The 19,329-nt window shown below is 45.6% G+C and overlaps 1 protein-coding gene and 1 long non-coding RNA gene across 10 annotated transcripts in view; one reads left to right on the top strand and one right to left on the bottom strand.

The window, feature by feature from the left end:
- LOC118374288 (pleckstrin homology domain-containing family A member 5-like) overlaps positions 1–19,329 on the top strand; it is a 270,645-nt gene that overhangs the window by 215,327 nt on the left and 35,989 nt on the right. For 6 of the 8 annotated variants that reach the window (XM_052466558.1, XM_052466560.1, XM_052466556.1 and 3 more), the window contains 4 exons: positions 5,032–5,301; positions 5,551–5,806; positions 6,059–6,142; positions 19,148–19,201. In XM_052466558.1, the coding sequence (XP_052322518.1) occupies positions 5,032–5,301; positions 5,551–5,806; positions 6,059–6,142; positions 19,148–19,201 (664 nt within the window). The remainder of the gene's footprint in view (positions 1–5,031; positions 5,302–5,550; positions 5,807–6,058; positions 6,143–19,147; positions 19,202–19,329) is intronic. The other 2 variants (XM_052466559.1, XM_052466562.1) reach the window with 1 other exon arrangement.
- On the bottom strand, positions 7,686–8,735 carry LOC127908358 (uncharacterized). 2 transcript variants are annotated; one of them, XR_008067005.1, is made up of 3 exons: positions 8,466–8,735; positions 7,764–7,874; positions 7,686–7,723 (listed from the first exon to the last, which is right to left on the bottom strand). It is a non-coding gene; the product is annotated as an uncharacterized LOC127908358 (long non-coding RNA). The 2 variants fall into 2 exon arrangements; XR_008067006.1 differs by lacking the exon at positions 8,466–8,735 and adding an exon at positions 8,238–8,281.

Genomic DNA, 19,329 nt, shown 5'->3' with positions numbered 1-19,329 from the left:
GTATTGTATTAGAGTCTGCTCTGAGTCAGTGATGTATTGTATTAGTCTGCTCTGAGTCAGTGATGTATTGTATTATAGTCTGCTCTGAGTCAGTGATGTATTGTATTATAGTCTGCTCTGAGTCCAGTGATGTATTGTATTAGTCTGCTCTGAGTCAGTGATGTATTGTATTAGAGTCTGCTCTGAGTCAGTGATGTATTGTATTATAGTCTGCTCTGAGTCAGTGATGTATTGTATTAGTCTGCTCTGAGTCAGTGATGTATTGTATTAGTCTGCTCTGAGTCCAGTGATGTATTGTATTAGAGTCTGCTCTGAGTCCAGTGATGTATTGTATTAGAGTCTGCTCTGAGTCCAGTGATGTATTGTATTAGAGTCTGCTCTGAGTCCAGTGATGTATTGTATTAGAGTCTGCTCTGAGTCCAGTGATGTATTGTATTAGAGTCTGCTCTGAGTCCAGTGATGTATTGTATTAGAGTCTGCTCTGAGTCCAGTGATGTATTGTATTAGAGTCTGCTCTGAGTCTGTGATGTATTGTATTATAGTCTGCTCTGAGTCCAGTGATGTATTGTATTGGAGTCTGCTCTGAGTCAGTGATGTATTGTATTAGAGTCTGCTCTGAGTCCAGTGATGTATTGTATTAGAGTCTGCTCTGAGTCAGTGATGTATTGTATTAGAGTCTGCTCTGAGTCAGTGATGTATTGTATTAGAGTCTGCTCTGGGTCAGTGATGTATTGTATTAGTCTGCTCTGAGTCAGTGATGTATTGTATTATAGTCTGCTCTGAGTCCAGTGATGTATTGTATTAGAGTCTGCTCTGAGTCAGTGATGTATTGTATTAGTCTGCTCTGAGTCAGTGATGTATTGTATTAGAGTCTGCTCTGAGTCCAGTGATGTATTGTATTAGAGTCTGCTCTGAGCCCAGTGATGTATTGTATTAGAGTCTGCTCTGAGCCCAGTGATGTATTGTATTAGTCTGCTCTGAGTCAGTGATGTATTGTATTAGAGTCTGCTCTGAGTCCAGTGATGTATTGTATTAGAGTCTGCTCTGAGTCGGTGATGTATTGTATTAGAGTCTGCTCTGAGTCCAGTGATGTATTGTATTAGAGTCTGCTCTGAGCCCAGTGATGTATTGTATTAGTCTGCTCTGAGTCAGTGATGTATTGTATTAGAGTCTGCTCTGAGTCCAGTGATGTATTGTATTAGAGTCTGCTCTGAGCCCAGTGATGTATTGTATTAGAGTCTGCTCTGAGCCCAGTGATGTATTGTATTAGTCTGCTCTGAGTCAGTGATGTATTGTATTAGAGTCTGCTCTGAGTCCAGTGATGTATTGTATTAGAGTCTGCTCTGAGTCAGTGATGTATTGTATTAGAGTCTGCTCTGAGTCCAGTGATGTATTGTATTAGTCTGCTCTGAGTCCAGTGATGTATTGTATTAGTCTGCTCTGAGTCAGTGATGTATTGTATTAGAGTCTGCTCTGAGTCAGTGATGTATTGTATTAGAGTCTGCTCTGAGCCCAGTGATGTATTGTATTAGTCTGCTCTGAGTCAGTGATGTATTGTATTAGAGTCTGCTCTGAGTCCAGTGATGTATTGTATTAGAGTCTGCTCTGAGTCAGTGATGTATTGTATTAGAGTCTGCTCTGAGTCAGTGATGTATTGTATTAGAGTCTGCTCTGAGTCAGTGATGTATTGTATTAGAGTCTGCTCTGAGTCAGTGATGTATTGTATTAGAGTCTGCTCTGAGTCAGTGATGTATTGTATTAGAGTCTGCTCTGAGTCCAGTGATGTATTGTATTAGAGTCTGCTCTGAGTCAGTGATGTATTGTATTAGAGTCTGCTCTGAGTCAGTGATGTATTGTATTAGAGTCTGCTCTGAGTCAGTGATGTATTGTATTAGAGTCTGCTCTGAGTCCAGTGATGTATTTTATTAGAGTCTGCTCTGAGTCCCGTGGTGTATTGTATTAGTCTGCTCTGAGTCCAGTGATGTATTGTATTAGTCTGCTCTGAGTCAGTTATGTATTGTATTAGAGTCTGCTCTGAGTCAGTGATGTATTGTATTAGAGTCTGCTCTGAGTCAGTGATGTATTGTATTAGAGTCTGCTCTGAGTCAGTGATGTATTGTATTATAGTCTGCTCTGAGTCCAGTGATGTATTGTATTAGAGTCTACTCTGAGTCAGTGATGTATTGTATTAGTCTGCTCTGAGTCGGTGATGTATTGTATTAGTCTGCTCTGAGTCAGTGATGTATTGTATTAGAGTCTGCTCTGAGTCAGTGATGTATTGTATTATAGTCTGCTCTGAGTCCAGTGATGTATTGTATTATAGTCTGCTCTGAGTCCAGTGATGTATTGTATTTGAGTCTGCTCTGAGTCAGTGATGTATTGTATTAGAGTCTGCTCTGAGTCCAGTGATGTATTGTATTAGAGTCTGCTCTGAGTCAGTGATGTATTGTATTAGAGTCTGCTCTGAGTCCAGTGATGTATTGTATTAGAGTCTGCTCTGAGTCAGTGATGTATTGTATTAGATCAATAATGTATTCTTCTTCTGTTAGCCTGCATCCTCTGACAGGAGAGGGAGAGAGGGGAGTGAACTTGTTTTGACCCATTGTTGGAAATGATGAATCACACCGCAGCATCTATAGACAGTCCGCAGGGGTGTGTGTGTGTTTAAAGCCAGTCAGCCGGGATCCTGTTTCTCTTTCTCATCGTTAACCTGCTACTGTACCTGTCCTGTTTCTCTCTCATCATTAACCTGCTACCGTACCTGTCCTATTTCTCTCTCATCATTAACCTGCTACCGTACCTGTCCTATTTCTCTCTCATCATTAACCTGCTACCGTACCTGTCCTATTTCTCTCCATCATTAACCTGCTACTGTACCTGTCCTATTTCTCTCTCATCATTAACCTGCTACTGTACCTGTCCTATTTCTCTCTCATCATTAACCTGCTACTGTACCTGTCCTGTTTCTCTCTCATCATTAACCTGCTACCGTACCTGTCCTATTTCTCTCTCATCATTAACCTGCTACGTACCTGTCCTATTTCTCTCTCATCATTAACCTGCTACCGTACCTGTCCTATTTCTCTCTCATCGTTAACCTGCTACCGTACCTGTCCTGTTTCTCTCTCATCATTAACCTGCTACCGTACCTGTCCTGTTTCTCTCTCTCATCATTAACCTGCTATCATACCTGTCCTATTTCTCTCTCATCATTAACCAGCTACCCTACCTGTCCTATTTCTCTCTCATCATTAACCTGCTACCATACCTGTCCTATTTCTCTCTCATCGTTAACCTGCTACCATACCTGTCCTATTTCTCTCTCATCATTAACCTGCTACCATACCTGTCCTGTTTCTTTCTCTCATCATTAACCTGCTACCATACCTGTCCTGTTTCTTTCTCTCATCATTAACCTGCTACTGTACCTGTCCTGTTTCTTTCTCTCATCATTAACCTGCTACCATACCTGTTCTGTTTCTTTCTCTCATCATTAACCTGCTACTGTACCTGTCCTGTTTCTCTCTCTCATCATTAACCTGCTACTGTAACTGTCCTGTTTCTCTCTCTCATCATTAACCTGCTACCGTACCGAGTGCCTTAAGCACATTTCAACAGCACAAGACTCTATCATTTTCTTTTATATTTTTCCAAAACACTTCAATTTAAAGTTGAGAAAGCTCAAACCTCATTGGCATCTCTTGCTCATATAGCTTCACTTTTAATGCCACAAACAGTGCACACAGGCTACATACTTGGTGTAACTACTGTAACCCTGAGACCCTGCAGCAGTTGAAATCAGCCCATCTGCAATCGTGAGTTCATCGTGTATTTCATCTATGTGTTGTGTTGCCAAAATCAGTAAACATAGCTTCCTCCAAGCCCAACAGAACCAGTGAAGACATGAATGGATGCAGTAAAACCACAGAGCTGCTGAGGTAAACAAAGTTAGTACAGAGAAACGAGACGCGGACCGACTAACAGACTGCTCATCAGGCATCAGGGTTGTGTTCATTGGGCAGAAGAAAAAACAGACTGAATTCCTCTTTTTTTTTCCCCTTGTTGTTTTCAACCAGCTAAAACACTACGTTTATCATTATTGGTCATAAAATGTCCTCCCTGCTCCACCACAACCCTCTCCAACATGGCAGTCGCATTATACAAATGTCGTCTTGGATGATGTCTCAATTTCCTCTGTGTTCAGTTGTTGTCTACAGTCTGTTATTCTGTAAGTGAAGTTAGTAGTCTGCTCTCTGTCTGACTCTATCTGCACTGGCTCTGATGCTACTGGGTATGTGGAGCTGTTCAGAATCACAGCATTGTTGGTGGAATAATCAGATTTTGCCTAAAGCGCCTGTTGCTTCTCTCTCTCTTCTGCCAAGCATGTGAGTGTGTGCGAGAGAGAGAGAGAGAGAGAGAGAGAGATGCACAAAGAGACACACGTGGTTCTCATTCAACCATTTCACACACCGTGATGTGTTTAATCATATCTGTTACACTCATACATGGGTTCTGGCAGCTGGCGAAGTATTCACGTTAACAGGCTTAATGGGTCACAGCATCTAATGAACTCTCTCACCACGAGGTCAAGCTAAAAATATCATCTGAAGTTCAGCTTGGAAAATGGGTCTATAACCGACTGTGTTACCCTCCAGGAAAATAACTTCACTACCATTTGGTGTCTGACTGTGATGTGGGCAGTCTGTTAGATTAACACCCCCCCCCACACCACTGCTATTTGGTGTCTGACTGTGATGTGGGCAGTCTGTTAGATTACGCCCCCCCCCCGATCAATGCCTCTTGCTGTAAGCTCGTTCATAATGAGTTTGACAGAGACAGAGGTTTGCAGAAGAACATGTAAAGGCAGTGTGTAACTCTTCATAATGTTTCCCTCCAGAGATACGTTTTCCATCATCCTCTATGTTCGTTGAAATGAACCTACAGCCCAAACCAATATTCTCCATTTCCTGTTTTTCTATGTTGTTTTGATGACATATTTAAACCTCCTTTTTGTTTCTCTCCATCCTTCAGCATCATGTCGTACCAGACACTGCCCAGGAACATGCCCAGTCACCGAGCCCCTCCAGCCATGCCCCACTACGGGGACCCCGGCTACCGTACCTTACCCAGGAACAGCATGGCCCGGCCGGACAGTATCTGCAGCATGTCCCCCTCCGTGTATGACCAGGCCATGGGGCTGGGCCTGGGGCTATCCTCTGCAGACAAGAGACGCTCCATGAGGGACGACACTATGTGGCAGCTGTATGAGTGGCAGCAGAGGCAGGCCTATACCCCCACACGGTATGACTGGGTTCTATTTGGAAAGTGGTACATCATTTTATTTTTTATTTTCATTACCACCATTTGTGGTATTTGATTTTGAAGTTTTGCTTTATCCAGCTTGGGAGTGCCAGTTGGGGTAGAATTTGTACTTTTAAACGTTTCTATTGGTCGATTGCAACAGGTAAGCTCAATGCATAGTTAATGTATTTGACAATATTTCAGGTAGTATTTAAAGCCTGGTCTAACCATCTTCCTCCTCCTCACCAGGCCTATGTCGTCCACTCCCAGACCCTACGGGACCCTGCCCAGCCCCAAGACCATGATCAACCTGTCTGAGCACCAGGGTCACGGTCACCACTCCATCCCCCCCTCACCCTCCCATGGGTCCCTGTCTATGTACGGGGGCTACTCACCCCTCCACTTCTCCTACAACCCCAGCTCCAGTAGGTCTGAGGTGGCCTTCCCTGTATACCGGGGGGATGTTACCATGGACAGAAGACACAGGACACCACATCTCAACCAGGTAGTCCAACATCCTCGTACATCCTCATGAAGACATTTTGTAGTGCCTTGTTTTCAGTGGTTGGGCATTACAAAATCAAGACTCCTGGGCCGCTCAAAGTGGGGTCTGCGGGCCAGAGGCTTCCAGAATTATCTATTTTTTTGGCCCCCGGCTCACTCTCTAGAAAGGAGTACAGGAACCTCCTGTTTAATATGGCAGACAAACACCTTCCTCAGCTTTCCCAACAGGATCACCTCTCTCTGTGTCCTACAGTATGCCTACCCGCCTGAGAGGAGGTCCATGCCAGCAGGGATCCCTGTCCAGACCATCACTGCCCAGTCTCTGCAAGGAAAAACGGTTAGTCCCCTCCCTCCCTCTCTCTCCTCCCTCTCTCTCTCCCCCCCCCACCCCCCCTCTCTCCCCTCTCTCTCTCCCCCTCACTCTCTTTCCCCCTCCCATCCTCTCTCTTTCCCCCCCCCCTCTCCCATCCAGGTTTGTGCTCCCCCTCCCCTCTCTCTCCCCCCCTCACTCTCTTTCCCCTCCCATCCTCTCTCTTTCCCCCTCTCCCCCACCTCCCCCTCTCTCTCCCATCCAGGTTTGTGCCCCCCCTCCCCCCTCCCCTTTCTCTCTCTCCCCCTCTCCCCACCTCTCTCTCTCCCCCTCCCCTCCTTCCTTCCCCTGATCTGGCCTACTGTACCCTGCCCTTGGCCTCGATACACTGTCAGGTTGACTTCTGTTAAATCGAGGCTATTAATACCACCCTGGAATTCCAGTTAAAGACTGTTTAGTTTTCCATTCTGGTCTAATAGGGCTAATTCCAAAGACAATACATTTTTGTTGTAATCACTCCCCTGTCTTTCTCTTCCAAGAAGAGAACTGCTGTAAGAGGCATGTTTAGACAGGACTCAGATCAGTGTTCCAAGTGGTGTGGTTTAACGTGAGTTTACTCCCTTAACACTTGCTACATCAGCCCTGTTGTTCACAGCTCCCTGAGCCATAGCCGGGTTGTCTGTCATTACTTTACCCACGCCATTTTGGGGACATGGTGACTTAGTGGGACACGGTGGATGTGTTACAGGGACCTTCCATTCAGCTCACAGGGATCCAGTACTCTACACCTACTCTGCTGGTGTGCAGTGTCCTCCTGTCTCCTGTCTGTACTGTGGTCCTAACCTGTCCTCCTACTGTCTCCTGTCTGTACTGTGGTCCTAACCTGTCCTCCTACTGTCTCCTGTCTGTACTGTGGTCCTAACCTGTCCTCCTACTGTCTCCTGTCTGTACTGTGGTCCTAACCTGTCCTCCTACTGTCTCCTGTCTATACTGTGGTCCTAACCTGTCCTCCTACTGTCTCCTGTCTGTACTGTGGTCCTAACCTGTCCTCCTACTGTCTCCTGTCTGTACTGTGGTCCTAACCTGTCCTCCTACTGTCTCCTGTCTATACTGTGGTCCTAACCTGTCCTCCTGTCTGTCCTCCTGTCTATACTGTGGTCCTAACCTGTCCTCCTACTATCTCCTGTCTATACTGTGGTCCTAACCTGTCCTCCTACTGTCTCCTGTCTATACTGTGGTCCTAACCTGTCCTCCTACTGTCTCCTGTCTATACTGTGGTCCTAACCTGTCCTCCTGTCTCCTGTCTGTACTGTGGTCCTGTCTGTCTCCTACTGTGGTCCTAACCTGTCCTCCTGTCTCCTGTCTGTACTGTGGTCCTAACCTGTCCTCCTACTGTCTCCTGTCTGTCTGTACTGTGGTCCTAACCTGTCCTCCTACTGTCTCCTGTCTGTGGTCCTACCTGTCCTACTGTCTCCTGTCTGTACTGTCCTCCTGTCCTCCTGTCTCCTGTCTGTACTGTGGTCCTAACCTGTCCTCCTACTGTCTCCTGTCTATACTGTGGTCCTAACCTGTCCTCCTACTGTCTCCTGTCTGTACTGTGGTCCTAACCTGTCCTCCTACTGTCTCCTGTCTATACTGTGGTCCTAACCTGTCCTCCTGTCTCCTGTCTGTACTGTGGTCCTAACCTGTCCTCCTGTCTCCTGTCTGTACTGTGGTCCTAACCTGTCCTCCTGTCTCCTGTCTGTACTGTGGTCCTAACCTGTCCTCCTGTCTCCTGTCTGTACTGTGGACCTAACCTGTCCTCCTGTCTCCTGTCTGTACTGTGGTCCTAACCTGTCCTCCTCCTGTCTCCTGTCTGTACTGTGGTCCTAACCTGTCCTCCTACTGTCTCTTGTCTGTACTGTGGTCCTAACCTGTCCTCCTACTGTCTCCTGTCTATACTGTGGTCCTAACCTGTCCTCCTACTGTCTCCTGTCTATACTGTGGTCCTAACCTGTCCTCCTGTCTCCTGTCTGTACTGTGGTCCTAACCTGTCCTCCTACTGTCTCCTGTCTATACTGTGGTCCTAACCTGTCCTCCTGTCTGTCCTCCTACTGTCTCCTGTCTATACTGTGGTCCTAACCTGTCCTCCTACTGTCTCCTGTCTGTACTGTGGACCTAACCTGTCCTCCTGTCTCCTGTCTGTACTGTGGTCCTAACCTGTCCTCCTACTGTCTCCTGTCTATACTGTGGACCTAACCTGTCCTCCTGTCTCCTGTCTGTACTGTGGACCTAACCTGTCCTCCTGTCTCCTGTCTGTACTGTGGACCTAACCTGTCCTCCTGTCTCCTGTCTGTACTGTGGACCTAACCTGTCCTCCTGTCTCCTGTCTGTACTGTGGTCCTAACCTGTCCTCCTGTCTCCTGTCTGTACTGTGGACCTAACCTGTCCTCCTGTCTCCTGTCTGTACTGTGGTCCTAACCTGTCCTCCTACTGTCTCCTGTCTATACTGTGGTCCTAACCTGTCCTCCTGTCTGTCCTCCTGTCTATACTGTGGTCCTAACCTGTCCTCCTACTATCTCCTGTCTATACTGTGGTCTTAACCTGTCCTCCTACTATCTCCTGTCTATACTGTGGTCCTAACCTGTCCTCCTACTGTCTCCTGTCTATACTGTGGTCTTAACCTGTCCTCCTGTCTGTCCTCCTGTCTATACTGTGGTCCTAACCTGTCCTCCTACTATCTCCTGTCTATACTGTGGTCTTAACCTGTCCTCCTACTATCTCCTGTTTATACTGTGGTCCTAACCTGTCCTCCTACTGTCTCCTGTCTGTACTGTGGTCCTAACCTGTCCTCCTGTCTCCTGTCTATACTGTGGTCCTAACCTGTCCTCCTACTGTCTCCTGTCTATACTGTGGACCTAACCTCACTTCCTGTCTGTCCTCCTGTCTATACTGTGGTCCTAACCTGTCCTCCTACTGTCTCCTGTCTATACTGTGGTCTTAACCTGTCCTCCTACTATCTCCTGTCTATACTGTGGTCCTAACCTGTCCTCCTACTGCCTCCTGTCTATACTGTGGTCCTAACCTGTCCTCCTGTCTGTCCTCCTGTCTGTCCTCCTACTGTCTCCTGTCTATACTGTGGTCCTAACCTGTCCTCCTACTGTCTCCTGTCTATACTGTGGTCCTAACCTGTCCTCCTACTGTCTCCTGTCTATACTGTGGTCCTAACCTGTCCTCCTGTCTGTCCTCCTGTCTATACTGTGGTCCTAACCTGTCCTCCTACTGTCTCCTGTCTATACTGTGGTCTTAACCTGTCCTCCTGTCTGTCCTCCTGTCTATACTGTGGTCCTAACCTGTCCTCCTACTATCTCCTGTCTATACTGTGGTCTTAACCTGTCCTCCTGTCTGTCCTCCTGTCTGTACTGTGGTCCTAACCTGTCCTCCTACTGTCTCCTGTCTATACTGTGGTCCTAACCTGTCCTCCTGTCTGTCCTCCTGTCTATACTGTGGTCCTAACCTGTCCTCCTACTGTCTCCTGTCTATACTGTGGTCCTAACCTGTCCTCCTGTCTGTCCTCCTGTCTGTCCTCCTACTGTCTCCTGCCTATACTGTGGTCCTAACCTGTCCTCCTGTCTGTCCTCCTACTGTCTCCTGTCTATACTGTGGTCCTAACCTGTCCTCCTGTCTGTCCTCCTACTGTCTTCTGTCTATACTGTGGTCCTAACCTGTCCTCCTACTGTCTCCTGCCTATACTGTGGTCCTAACCTGTCCTGCTGTCTGTCCTCCTTTCTGTCCTCCTACTGTCTCCTGCCTATACTGTGGTCCTAACCTGTCCTCATGTCTGTCCTCCTGTCTGTCCTCCTCTCCTCCCTGCTGTGTGTCTCGTGTTTCTCTGACCTGTTCTCTTCTCCCTCTGCCTTTTCTATACCCCTTTCCTCTCTTCCGCTGTGTCCCTTTGTCCCATGCTCTCCTGACCCCTGACCTATCCTTCCTCTCCTCTGCTCCTTGTTGCCTGCCCCCTTTACCTGTCATCTTGCCCTGGTCCTGCCTTGCTGTGTCTCCTGTACCTCTGAGTTCTCCTCCTCTCTCCTCCTCTCTGGTTGTCCCTCTGCCCTTCCTTCCCCCTGCAGCCTGAGGAGCTAACCTTGCTGCTGATAAAGCTTCGTCGGCAGCAGGCCGACCTAAACAGCGTCCGGGAGCACACTGTAGCACAGCTTATGCAACTAAACCTCGATGGTGGCCACAACCCAAAGGTCAGGGCCACTGAGGTCGCTGCTGTGTCTTGTCTTCTAGTCGTGTGCCATGCCGCCATCTTCAACTCTCCTCCATCAACTTCAATCACCATTATTATTATTATTATTATTATTATTATTATTATTATTATTATTATTATTATTATTATTATTATTATTATTATTATTACTATTTTTATTTTATTTTTTTTATTTTTTTTTGGGGGGGGGGGGGGTCATTTCTCTGTTTAAACTGTTAACCCTTGAATCATTGTTGCTGACATATTCGGTGATTACTTTGTTGTTTATTGTAGTAGGACAGAGACACACAGTGGGTGTACTGGCTGACTTCCTAAAAAGAAACTGGACAGATGTTGCCCCCGGGGGAAATGAGAAACTCCAACTACTTGGTGATCTTTAATGTGTGGGACAGCTAAGCTAAGCAGGCTTTACTGGCTGGGTCATTTTAGATGTCAGGCGAGGATTTGAGTGATGTAGGGCACCCACACTTGAAATAGGAAATTGTTTGTAAGTGTTGAAGGCTTTAATAGTAACACTGCTACATGAATAATGTTAAAACTCATTGTTGCTGACATATTCATAGTCCTCATAGAATTCACACAGTCCTCCATCTACACGACAGTTCTGCTACCCGAGCCGGGTTAGGACCAGGTTAGGACCGGGTTAGGACCGGGCTAGGACCGGGTTAGGACCGGGCTAGGACCGGGTTATGACCGGTGTTGTCTCATCAATAACTAGGGTACGGTAGGGTCTGTTGTCTCATCAATAACTAGGGTACGGTAGGGTCTGTTGTCTCATCAATAACTAGGGTAGGGTCTGTTGTCTCATCAATAGGGTCTGTCTGTCTCATCAATAACTAGGGTACGGTAGGGTCTGTTGTCTCATCAATAACTAGGGTACGGTAGGGTCTGTTGTCTCATCAATAACTAGGGTACGGTAGGGTCTGTTGTCTCATCATTAACTAGGGGTACGGTAGGGTCTGTTGTCTCATCAATAACTAGGGTACGGTAGGGTCTGTTGTCTCATCAATAACTAGGGTACGGTAGGGTCTGTTGTCTCATCATTAACTAGGGTACGGTAGGGTCTGTTGTCTCATCATTAACTAGGGTACGGTAGGGTCTGTTGTCTCATCGATAACTAGGGTACGGTAGGGTCTGTTGTCTCATCAATAACTAGGGTACGGTAGGGTCTGTTGTCTCATCATTGACTAGGGTACGGTAGGGTCTGTTGTCTCATCGTTAACTAGGGTACGGTAGGGTCTGTTGTCTCATCATTAACTAGGGTACGGTAGGGTCTGTTGTCTCATCAATAACTAGGGTACGGTAGGGTCTGTTGTCTCATCAATAACTAGGGTACAGTAGGGTCTGTTGTCTCACGGGGTAGGGGGTCTGTTGTCTCATCGTTAACTAGGGTACAGGGTCGGTAGGGTCTGTTGTCTCATCATTGACTAGGTACGGTAGGGTCTGTTGTCTCATCAATAACTAGGGTACGGTAGGGTCTGTTGTCTCATCAATAACTAGGGTACGGTAGGGTCTGTTGTCTCATCGTAACTAACTAGGGTTTGTTGTCTCAGGGTCTGTTGTCTCATCAATAACTAGGGTACGGTAGGGTCTGTTGTCTCATCGTTAACTAGGGTACGGTAGGGTCTGTTGTCTCATCGTTAACTAGGGTACGGTAGGGTCTGTTGTCTCATCAATAACTAGGGTACGGTAGGGTCTGTTGTCTCATCGTTAACTAGGGTACGGTAGGGTCTGTTGTCTCATCGTTAACTAGGGTACGGTAGGGTCTGTTGTCTCATCGTTAACTAGGGTACGGTAGGGTCTGTTGTCTCATCAATAACTAGGGTACGGTAGGGTCTGTTGTCTCATCGTTAACTAGGGGTATCAATAACTAGGTAGGGTCTGTTGTCTCATCAATAACTAGGGTACGGTAGGGTCTGTTGTCTCATCAATAACTAGGGTACGGTAGGGTCTGTTGTCTCATCGTTAACTAGGGTACGGTAGGGTCTGTTGTCTCATCAATAACTAGGGTACGGTAGGGTCTGTTGTCTCATCAATAACTAGGGTCTGTTGTCTCATCGTTAACTAGGGTCTGTTGTCTCATCAATAACTAGGGTACGGTAGGGTCTGTTGTCTCATCTCATCAATAACTAGGGTACGGTAGGGTCTGTTGTCTCATCGTTAACTAGGGTACGGTAGGGTCTGTTGTCTCATCGTTAACTAGGGTACGGTAGGGTCTGTTGTCTCATCAATAACTAGGGTACGGTAGGGTCTGTTGTCTCATCAATAACTAGGGTACGGTAGGGTCTGTTGTCTCATCAATAACTAGGGTACGGTAGGGTCTGTTGTCTCATCAATAACTAGGGTACGGTAGGGTCTGTTGTCTCATCAATAACTAGGGTACGGTAGGGTCTGTTGTCTCATCAATAACTAGGGTACGGTAGGGTCTGTTGTCTCATCAATAACTAGGGTACGGTAGGGTCTGTTGTCTCATCAATAACTAGGGTACGGTAGGGTCTGTTGTCTCATCAATAACTAGGGTACGGTAGGGTCTGTTGTCTCATCGTTAACTAGGGTACGGTAGGGTCTGTTGTCTCATCAATAACTAGGGTACGGTAGGGTCTGTTGTCTCATCAATAACTAGGGTACGGTAGGGTCTGTTGTCTCATCAATAACTAGGGTACGGTAGGGTCTGTTGTCTCATCAATAACTAGGGTACGGTAGGGTCTGTTGTCTCATCAATAACTAGGGTACGGTAGGGTCTGTTGTCTCATCGTTAACTAGGGTACGGTAGGGTCTGTTGTCTCATCAATAACTAGGGTACGGTAGGGTCTGTTGTCTCATCGTTAACTAGGGTACGGTAGGGTCTGTTGTCTCATCGTTAACTAGGGCACGGTAGGGTCTGTTGTCTCATCGTTAACTAGGGTAACATTTTGAAGCTGAGCCATTTTCTCAGGCTCTGCTGCACAGTACAGTCACATCTGACTAAGATCATAACATGGAGTCAGAAGTGCGTCAACCTAAAGTTATAACGCAGGAGAGATTATTTCAAAGAAAATAATAATGTTGAGTTGTCTTTGTTTAGGGTGATGTAAAGTAGCTAACTGCTCTCCTGTCTATTCATTGAGCGGAGCAGCCCAAGCGAAGCCGTTGCTATGGTTGCTCACAGATTCAGAGCTGCCTTGAGCAGAGCGCATGCAGAGTGAGCTAGGCACAGGGAGCCAGTGACAGACAGAGAGGATCAGCTCATGGATTTACTAAGGGAGGAAGTTATTTCTGGTTTCGGGCTGGGCAGGGCCGGCCCTTAAATTTGACAGAAGCATTTGGGCCTGGGTAGGGTAGGGCCTAAGCGTTGTGGGCATGGGTTGGACTCGGGTGTAAATTCATGCCCGTGCAGGGCTCTGATCTACGCCCATTCCCCTTCTCATCTCCGACAGTTTGTCCTTGTATCCATCTATCTATAATTTACATATTTACCTTACATTGTCTTGTCCTGACTTTCTCGCTGTCTGCCTGCCTCGCTGTCTGCCTGTCTCGCTGACTGCCTGTCTCCCTCTCTGCTTGTCTCGCTCTCTGCCTGTTTCGCTCTCTGCCAGTCTCCCTCTCTGCCTGTCTCGCTCTCTGCCTGTCTCGCTCTCTGCCAGTCTCCCTCTCTGCCTGTCTCGCTCTCTGCCTGTCTCGCTCTCTGCCTGTCTCGCTCTCTGTCAGTCTCCCTCTCTGCCTGTCTCCCTCTCTGCCTGTCTCGCTCTCTGCCTGTCTCGCTCTCTGCCTGTCTCGCTCTCTGCCTGTCTCCCTCTCTGCCTGTCTCCCTCTCTGCCTGTCTCGCTCTCTGCCTGTCTCGCTCTCTGCCTGTCTCCCTCTCTGCCTGTCTCGCTCTCTGTCAGTCTCGCTCTCTGCCAGTCTCCCTCTCTGCCTGTCTCCCTCTCTGCCTGTCTCGCTCTCTGCCTATCTCGCTCTCTGCCTGTCTCCCTCTCTGCCTGTCTCGCTCTCTGCCTGTCTCCCTCTCTGCCTGTCTCCCTCTCTGCCTGTCTCGATGTCTGCCTGTCTTTCTCTTTCTGCCGGTCTTCCTCTCTGCCTCTCTCTCTGCCTGTCTCTCTTTTTGCATGTCTCTCTTTCTGCCTGTCTGCCTGTTTCTAATGCTTAACTTTCCTTTGCCTCGATCACTCTCCTTTTCTCTCTTTCCTCTTCTCTCCTCTCCTCTTCTCTCCTCTCCTCTCCTCTTCTCTCTTCTCCTCTCTCTCTCTCTCTCTCCTCTTCTCTCTTTCCTCTCTCCTCTCCTCTTCTCTCTTTCCTCTTCTCTTTCCTCTCGTCTTCTCTCGTCTTCTCTCTTTCCTCTCTCTCCTCTTCTCTCCTCTTCTCTCCTCTCCTCTCCTCTTCTCTCTTTCCTCTTCTCTTTCCTCTCGTCTTCTCTCCTCTTCTCTCTTTCCTCTCCTCTTCTCTCTCTCCTCTTCTCTCTTTTCACTTTGTTCTCTCTCTCCTCTTCTCTCTTTCATCTCCCATTCTCTCTCTCCTTTTCTCTCTTTCCTCTCCTTTTCTCTCTCTCTTCTCTCTCTCCTCTTCTCTCTCCTCTCCTCTTCTCTATTTCCTCTCTTCCATCCTCTTCTCTCTTTCCTCACATCTTCTCTCTCCTCTTCTCTCTCTCTCTCCTCTTCTCTTTCCTCTTCTCTTTCCTTTTCTCTCTTTCCTCTCCTCTCCTCTTCTATCTAATGTGACCTACTTGTTGTGTGTATGTACTGACATGTATGTGGAACTGATAGATACACACACACACTACATGTTCATGTTTTTACATGTACTGGATGTAAATTGTAAAGTCTGTAATGTCTTTTTCATTATGTATTGGAACCCAGTAAGACTAGCTGTCGCCATTGGCGTCTGCGAATGGGGATCCTAATCAAATCAAAATCCTCTTCTCTCATTCCTTTCTCTTCTCTCATTTCTATCTCTTCTCTCATTCCTCTCATTCCTTTCTCTTCTCTCATTCCTATCTCTTCTCTCATTCCTAACTCTTCTCTCTTTCCTATCTCTTCTCTCATTCCTCTCATTCCTATCTCTTCTCTCATTCCTATCTCTTCTCTCATTCCTATCTCTTCTCTCATTCCTTTCTCTTCTCTCATTCCTATCTCTTCTCTCATTCCTCTCATTCCTTTCTCTTCTCTCTTTCCTATCTCTTCTCTCATTCCTCTCATTCCTTTCTCTTCTCTCATTCCTATCTCTTCTCTCATTCCTCTCATTCCTTTCTCTTCTCTCATTCCTATCTCTTCTCTCATTCCTATCTCTTCTCTCATTCCTCTCATTCCTTTCTCTTCTCTCATTCCTATCTCTTCTCTCATTCCTCTCATTCCTTTCTCTTCTCTCATTCCTATCTCTTCTCTCATTCCTATCTCTTCTCTCATTCCTCTCATTCCTTTCTCTTCTCTCATTCCTATCTCTTCTCTCATTCCTCTCATTCCTTTCTCTTCTCTCATTCCTATCTCTTCTCTCATTCCTTTCTCTTCTCTCATTCCTTTCTCTTCTCTCATTCCTTTCTCTTCTCTCATTCCTAACTCTTCTCTCATTCCTTTCTCTTCTCTCATTCCTATCTCTTCTCTCATTCCTTTCTCTTCTCTCATTCCTTTCTCTTCTCTCATTCCTAACTCTTCTCTCATTCCTTTCTCTTCTCTCATTCCTATCTCTCTCTCCTTTCCTCTCTTCTCTTCCTCTCATTCCTTTCTCTTCTCTCATTCCTATCTCTCTCATTCCTTTCTCTTCTCTCATTCCTATCTCTTCTCTCATTCCTCTCATTCCTTTCTCTTCTCTCATTCCTATCTCTCTCATTCCTATCTCTTCTCTTCTCATTCCTATCTCTTCTCTCATTCCTACTCTCATTCCTTTCTCTTCTCTCATTCCTAACTCTTCTCTCATTCCTTTCTCTTCTCTCATTCCTTTCTCTTCTCTCATTCCTCTCATTCCTATCTCTTCTCTCATTCCTATCTCTTCTCTCATTCCTTTCTCTTCTCTCATTCCTCTCATTCCTTTCTCTTCTCTCATTCCTTCTCTCTCATTCCTTTCTCTTCTCTCATTCCTATCTCTTCTCTCATTCCTCTCATTCCTTTCTCTTCTCTCATTCCTATCTCTCTCATTCCTATCTCTTCTCTCATTCCTATCTCTTCTCTCATTCCTTTCTCTTCTCTCATTCCTTCTCTCATTCCTAACTCTTCTCTCATTCCTTTAATTCCTTTCTTTCTCTCATTCCTCTCATTCCTATCTCTTCTCTCATTCCTATCTCTTCTCTCATTCCTTTCTCTTCTCTCATTCCTTTCTCTTCTCTCATTCCTCTCATTCCTTTCTCTTCTCATTCCTTTCTCTTCTCTCATTCCTCTCATTCCTTTCTCTTCTCTCATTCCTAATTCCTTTCTCTTCTCTCATTCCTTTCTCTTCTCTCATTCCTCTCATTCCTTTCTCTTCTCTCATTCCTCTCAATTCCTCTCATTCCTTTCTCTTCTCTCATTCCTTTCTCTTCTCTCATTCCTCTCATTCCTTTCTCTTCTCTCATTCCTCTCATTCCTTTCTCTTCTCTCATTCCTATCTCTTCTCTCATTCCTTTCTCTTCTCTCATTCCTTTCTCTCATTCCTCTCATTCCTTTCTCTTCTCTCATTCCTCTCATTCCTATCTCTTCTCTCATTCCTCTCATTCCTTTCTCTTCTCTCATTCCTATCTCTTCTCTCATTCCTTTCTCTTCTCTCATTCCTTTCTCTTCTCTCATTCCTCTCATTCCTTTCTCTTCTCTCATTCCTCTCATTCCTTTCTCTTCTCTCATTCCTCTCATTCCTTTCTCTTCTCTCATTCCTTTCTCTTCTCTCATTCCTATCTCTTCTCTCATTCCTATCTCTCTTCATTCCTATCTCTTCTCTCATTCCTATCTCTTCTCTCATTCCTTTCTCTTCTCTCATTCCTCTCATTCCTTTCTCTTCTCTCATTCCTATCTCTCTCATTCTATCTCTTCTCTCATTCCTCTCTTCTCTCATTCCTTTCTCTTCTCTCATTCCTTTCTCTTCTCTCATTCCTTTCTCTTCTCTCATTCCTTTCTCTTCTCTCATTCCTAACTCTTCTCTCATTCCTTTCTCTTCTCTCATTCCTATCTCTTCTCTCATTCCTTTCTCTTCTCTCATTCCTTTCTCTTCTCTCATTCCTAACTCTTCTCTCATTCCTTTCATTCCTATCTCTTCTCTCATTCCTTTCTCTTCTCTCATTCCTCTCATTCCTTTCTCTTCTCTCATTCCTATCTCTCTCATTCCTTTCTCTCTCTCATTCCTATCTCTTCTCTCATTCCTCTCATTCCTTTCTCTTCTCTCATTCCTATCTCTCTCATTCCTATCTCTTCTCTCCTATCTCTTCTCTCATTCCTTTCTCTTCTCTCATTCCTTTCTCTTCTCTCATTCCTCTTCTCTCATTCCTTTCTCTTCTCTCATTCCTTTCTCTCATTCCTCTCATTCCTATCTCTTCTCATTCCTTTCTCTTCTCTCATTCCTTTCTCTTCTCTCATTCCTCTCATTCTATCTCTTCTCTCATTCCTCTCATTCCTTTCTCTTCTCTCATTCCTATCTCTTCTCTCATTCCTTTCTCTTCTCTCATTCCTTTCTCTTCTCTCATTCCTAACTCTTCTCTCATTCCTTTCTCTTCTCTCATTCCTTTCTCTTCTCATTCCTCTCATTCCTATCTCTTCTCTCATTCCTCTCATTCCTTTCTCTTCTCTCATTCCTTTCTTTCTCTTCTCTCATTCCTTTCTCTTCTCTCATTCCTTTCTCTTCTCTCATTCCTTTCTCTTCTCTCATTCCTAACTCTTCTCTCATTCCTTTCTCTTCTCTCATTCCTCTTCTCTCATTCCTTTCTCTTCTCTCATTCCTTTCTCTTCTCTCTTCCTTTCTCTTCTCTCATTCCTTTCTCTCATTCCTCATTCCTTTCCTCTCTCTTCTCTCATTCCTAACTCTCATTCCTCCTATCTCTTCTCATTCTCTCTCTTCTCTCATTCCTTTCTCTTCTCTCATTCCTTTCTCTTCTCTCATTCCTTTCTCTTCTTTTCTCTTCTCTCATTCCTTTCTCTTCTCATTCCTTTCTCTTCTCATTCCTTTCTCTTCTCTCATTCCTCTCATTCCTATCTCTTCTCTCATTCCTTTCTCTTCTCTCATTCCTATCTCTTCTCTCATTCCTTTCTCTTCTCTCATTCCTTTCTCTTCTCTCATTCCTTTCTCTTCTCTCATTCCTCTCATTCCTATCTCTTCTCTCATTCCTAACTCTTCTCTCATTCCTCTCATTCCTATCTCTTCTCTCATTCCTATCTCTTCTCTCATTCCTAACTCTTCTCTCATTCCTTTCTCTTTCTCATTCCTTCTCTTCTCTCATTCCTATCTCTTCTCTCATTCCTCTCATTCCTTTCTCTTCTCTCATTCCTTTCTCTTCTCTCATTCCTCTCATTCCTATCTCTTCTCTCATTCCTAACTCTTCTCTCATTCCTCTCATTCCTATCTCTTCTCATTCCTATTCTTCTCTCATTCCTATTCTTCTCTCATTCCTATCTCTTCTCTCATTCCTATCTCTTCTCTCATTCCTAACTCTTCTCTCATTCCTATCTCTTCTCTCATTCCTATCTCTTCTCTCATTCCTATCTCTTCTCTCATTCCTCTCATTCCTTTCTCTTCTCTCATTCCTATCTCTTCTCTCATTCCTATCTCTTCTCTCATTCCTATCTCTTCTCTCATTCCTATCTCTTCTCTCATTCCTTTCTCTTCTCTCTTTCCTCTGAACTGCTGACCGACGCTAGAACGACATTCTGTCTCATCATCTCCAAAGAAACCTCATGTATCTGGACAACCAGGTGGGGTAACGCCCTCTTTTACTATTGGACTGATCTATCTGCCACTTTTCAGCCTTGCTGTCTGTCTTGTCTGTGTGTTTTTCTGGATGTTTATGCCTGTCTAAAATTTCTGATTTTTCCTCGCTGCG

Source organism: Oncorhynchus keta, chromosome 17 (genome assembly GCF_023373465.1).
Source record: "Oncorhynchus keta strain PuntledgeMale-10-30-2019 chromosome 17, Oket_V2, whole genome shotgun sequence".
NCBI lineage: Eukaryota > Metazoa > Chordata > Actinopteri > Salmoniformes > Salmonidae > Oncorhynchus > Oncorhynchus keta.
Note: the sequence above shows the minus strand (reverse complement) of the source record. Positions and strands in the feature narration are given on the sequence as shown.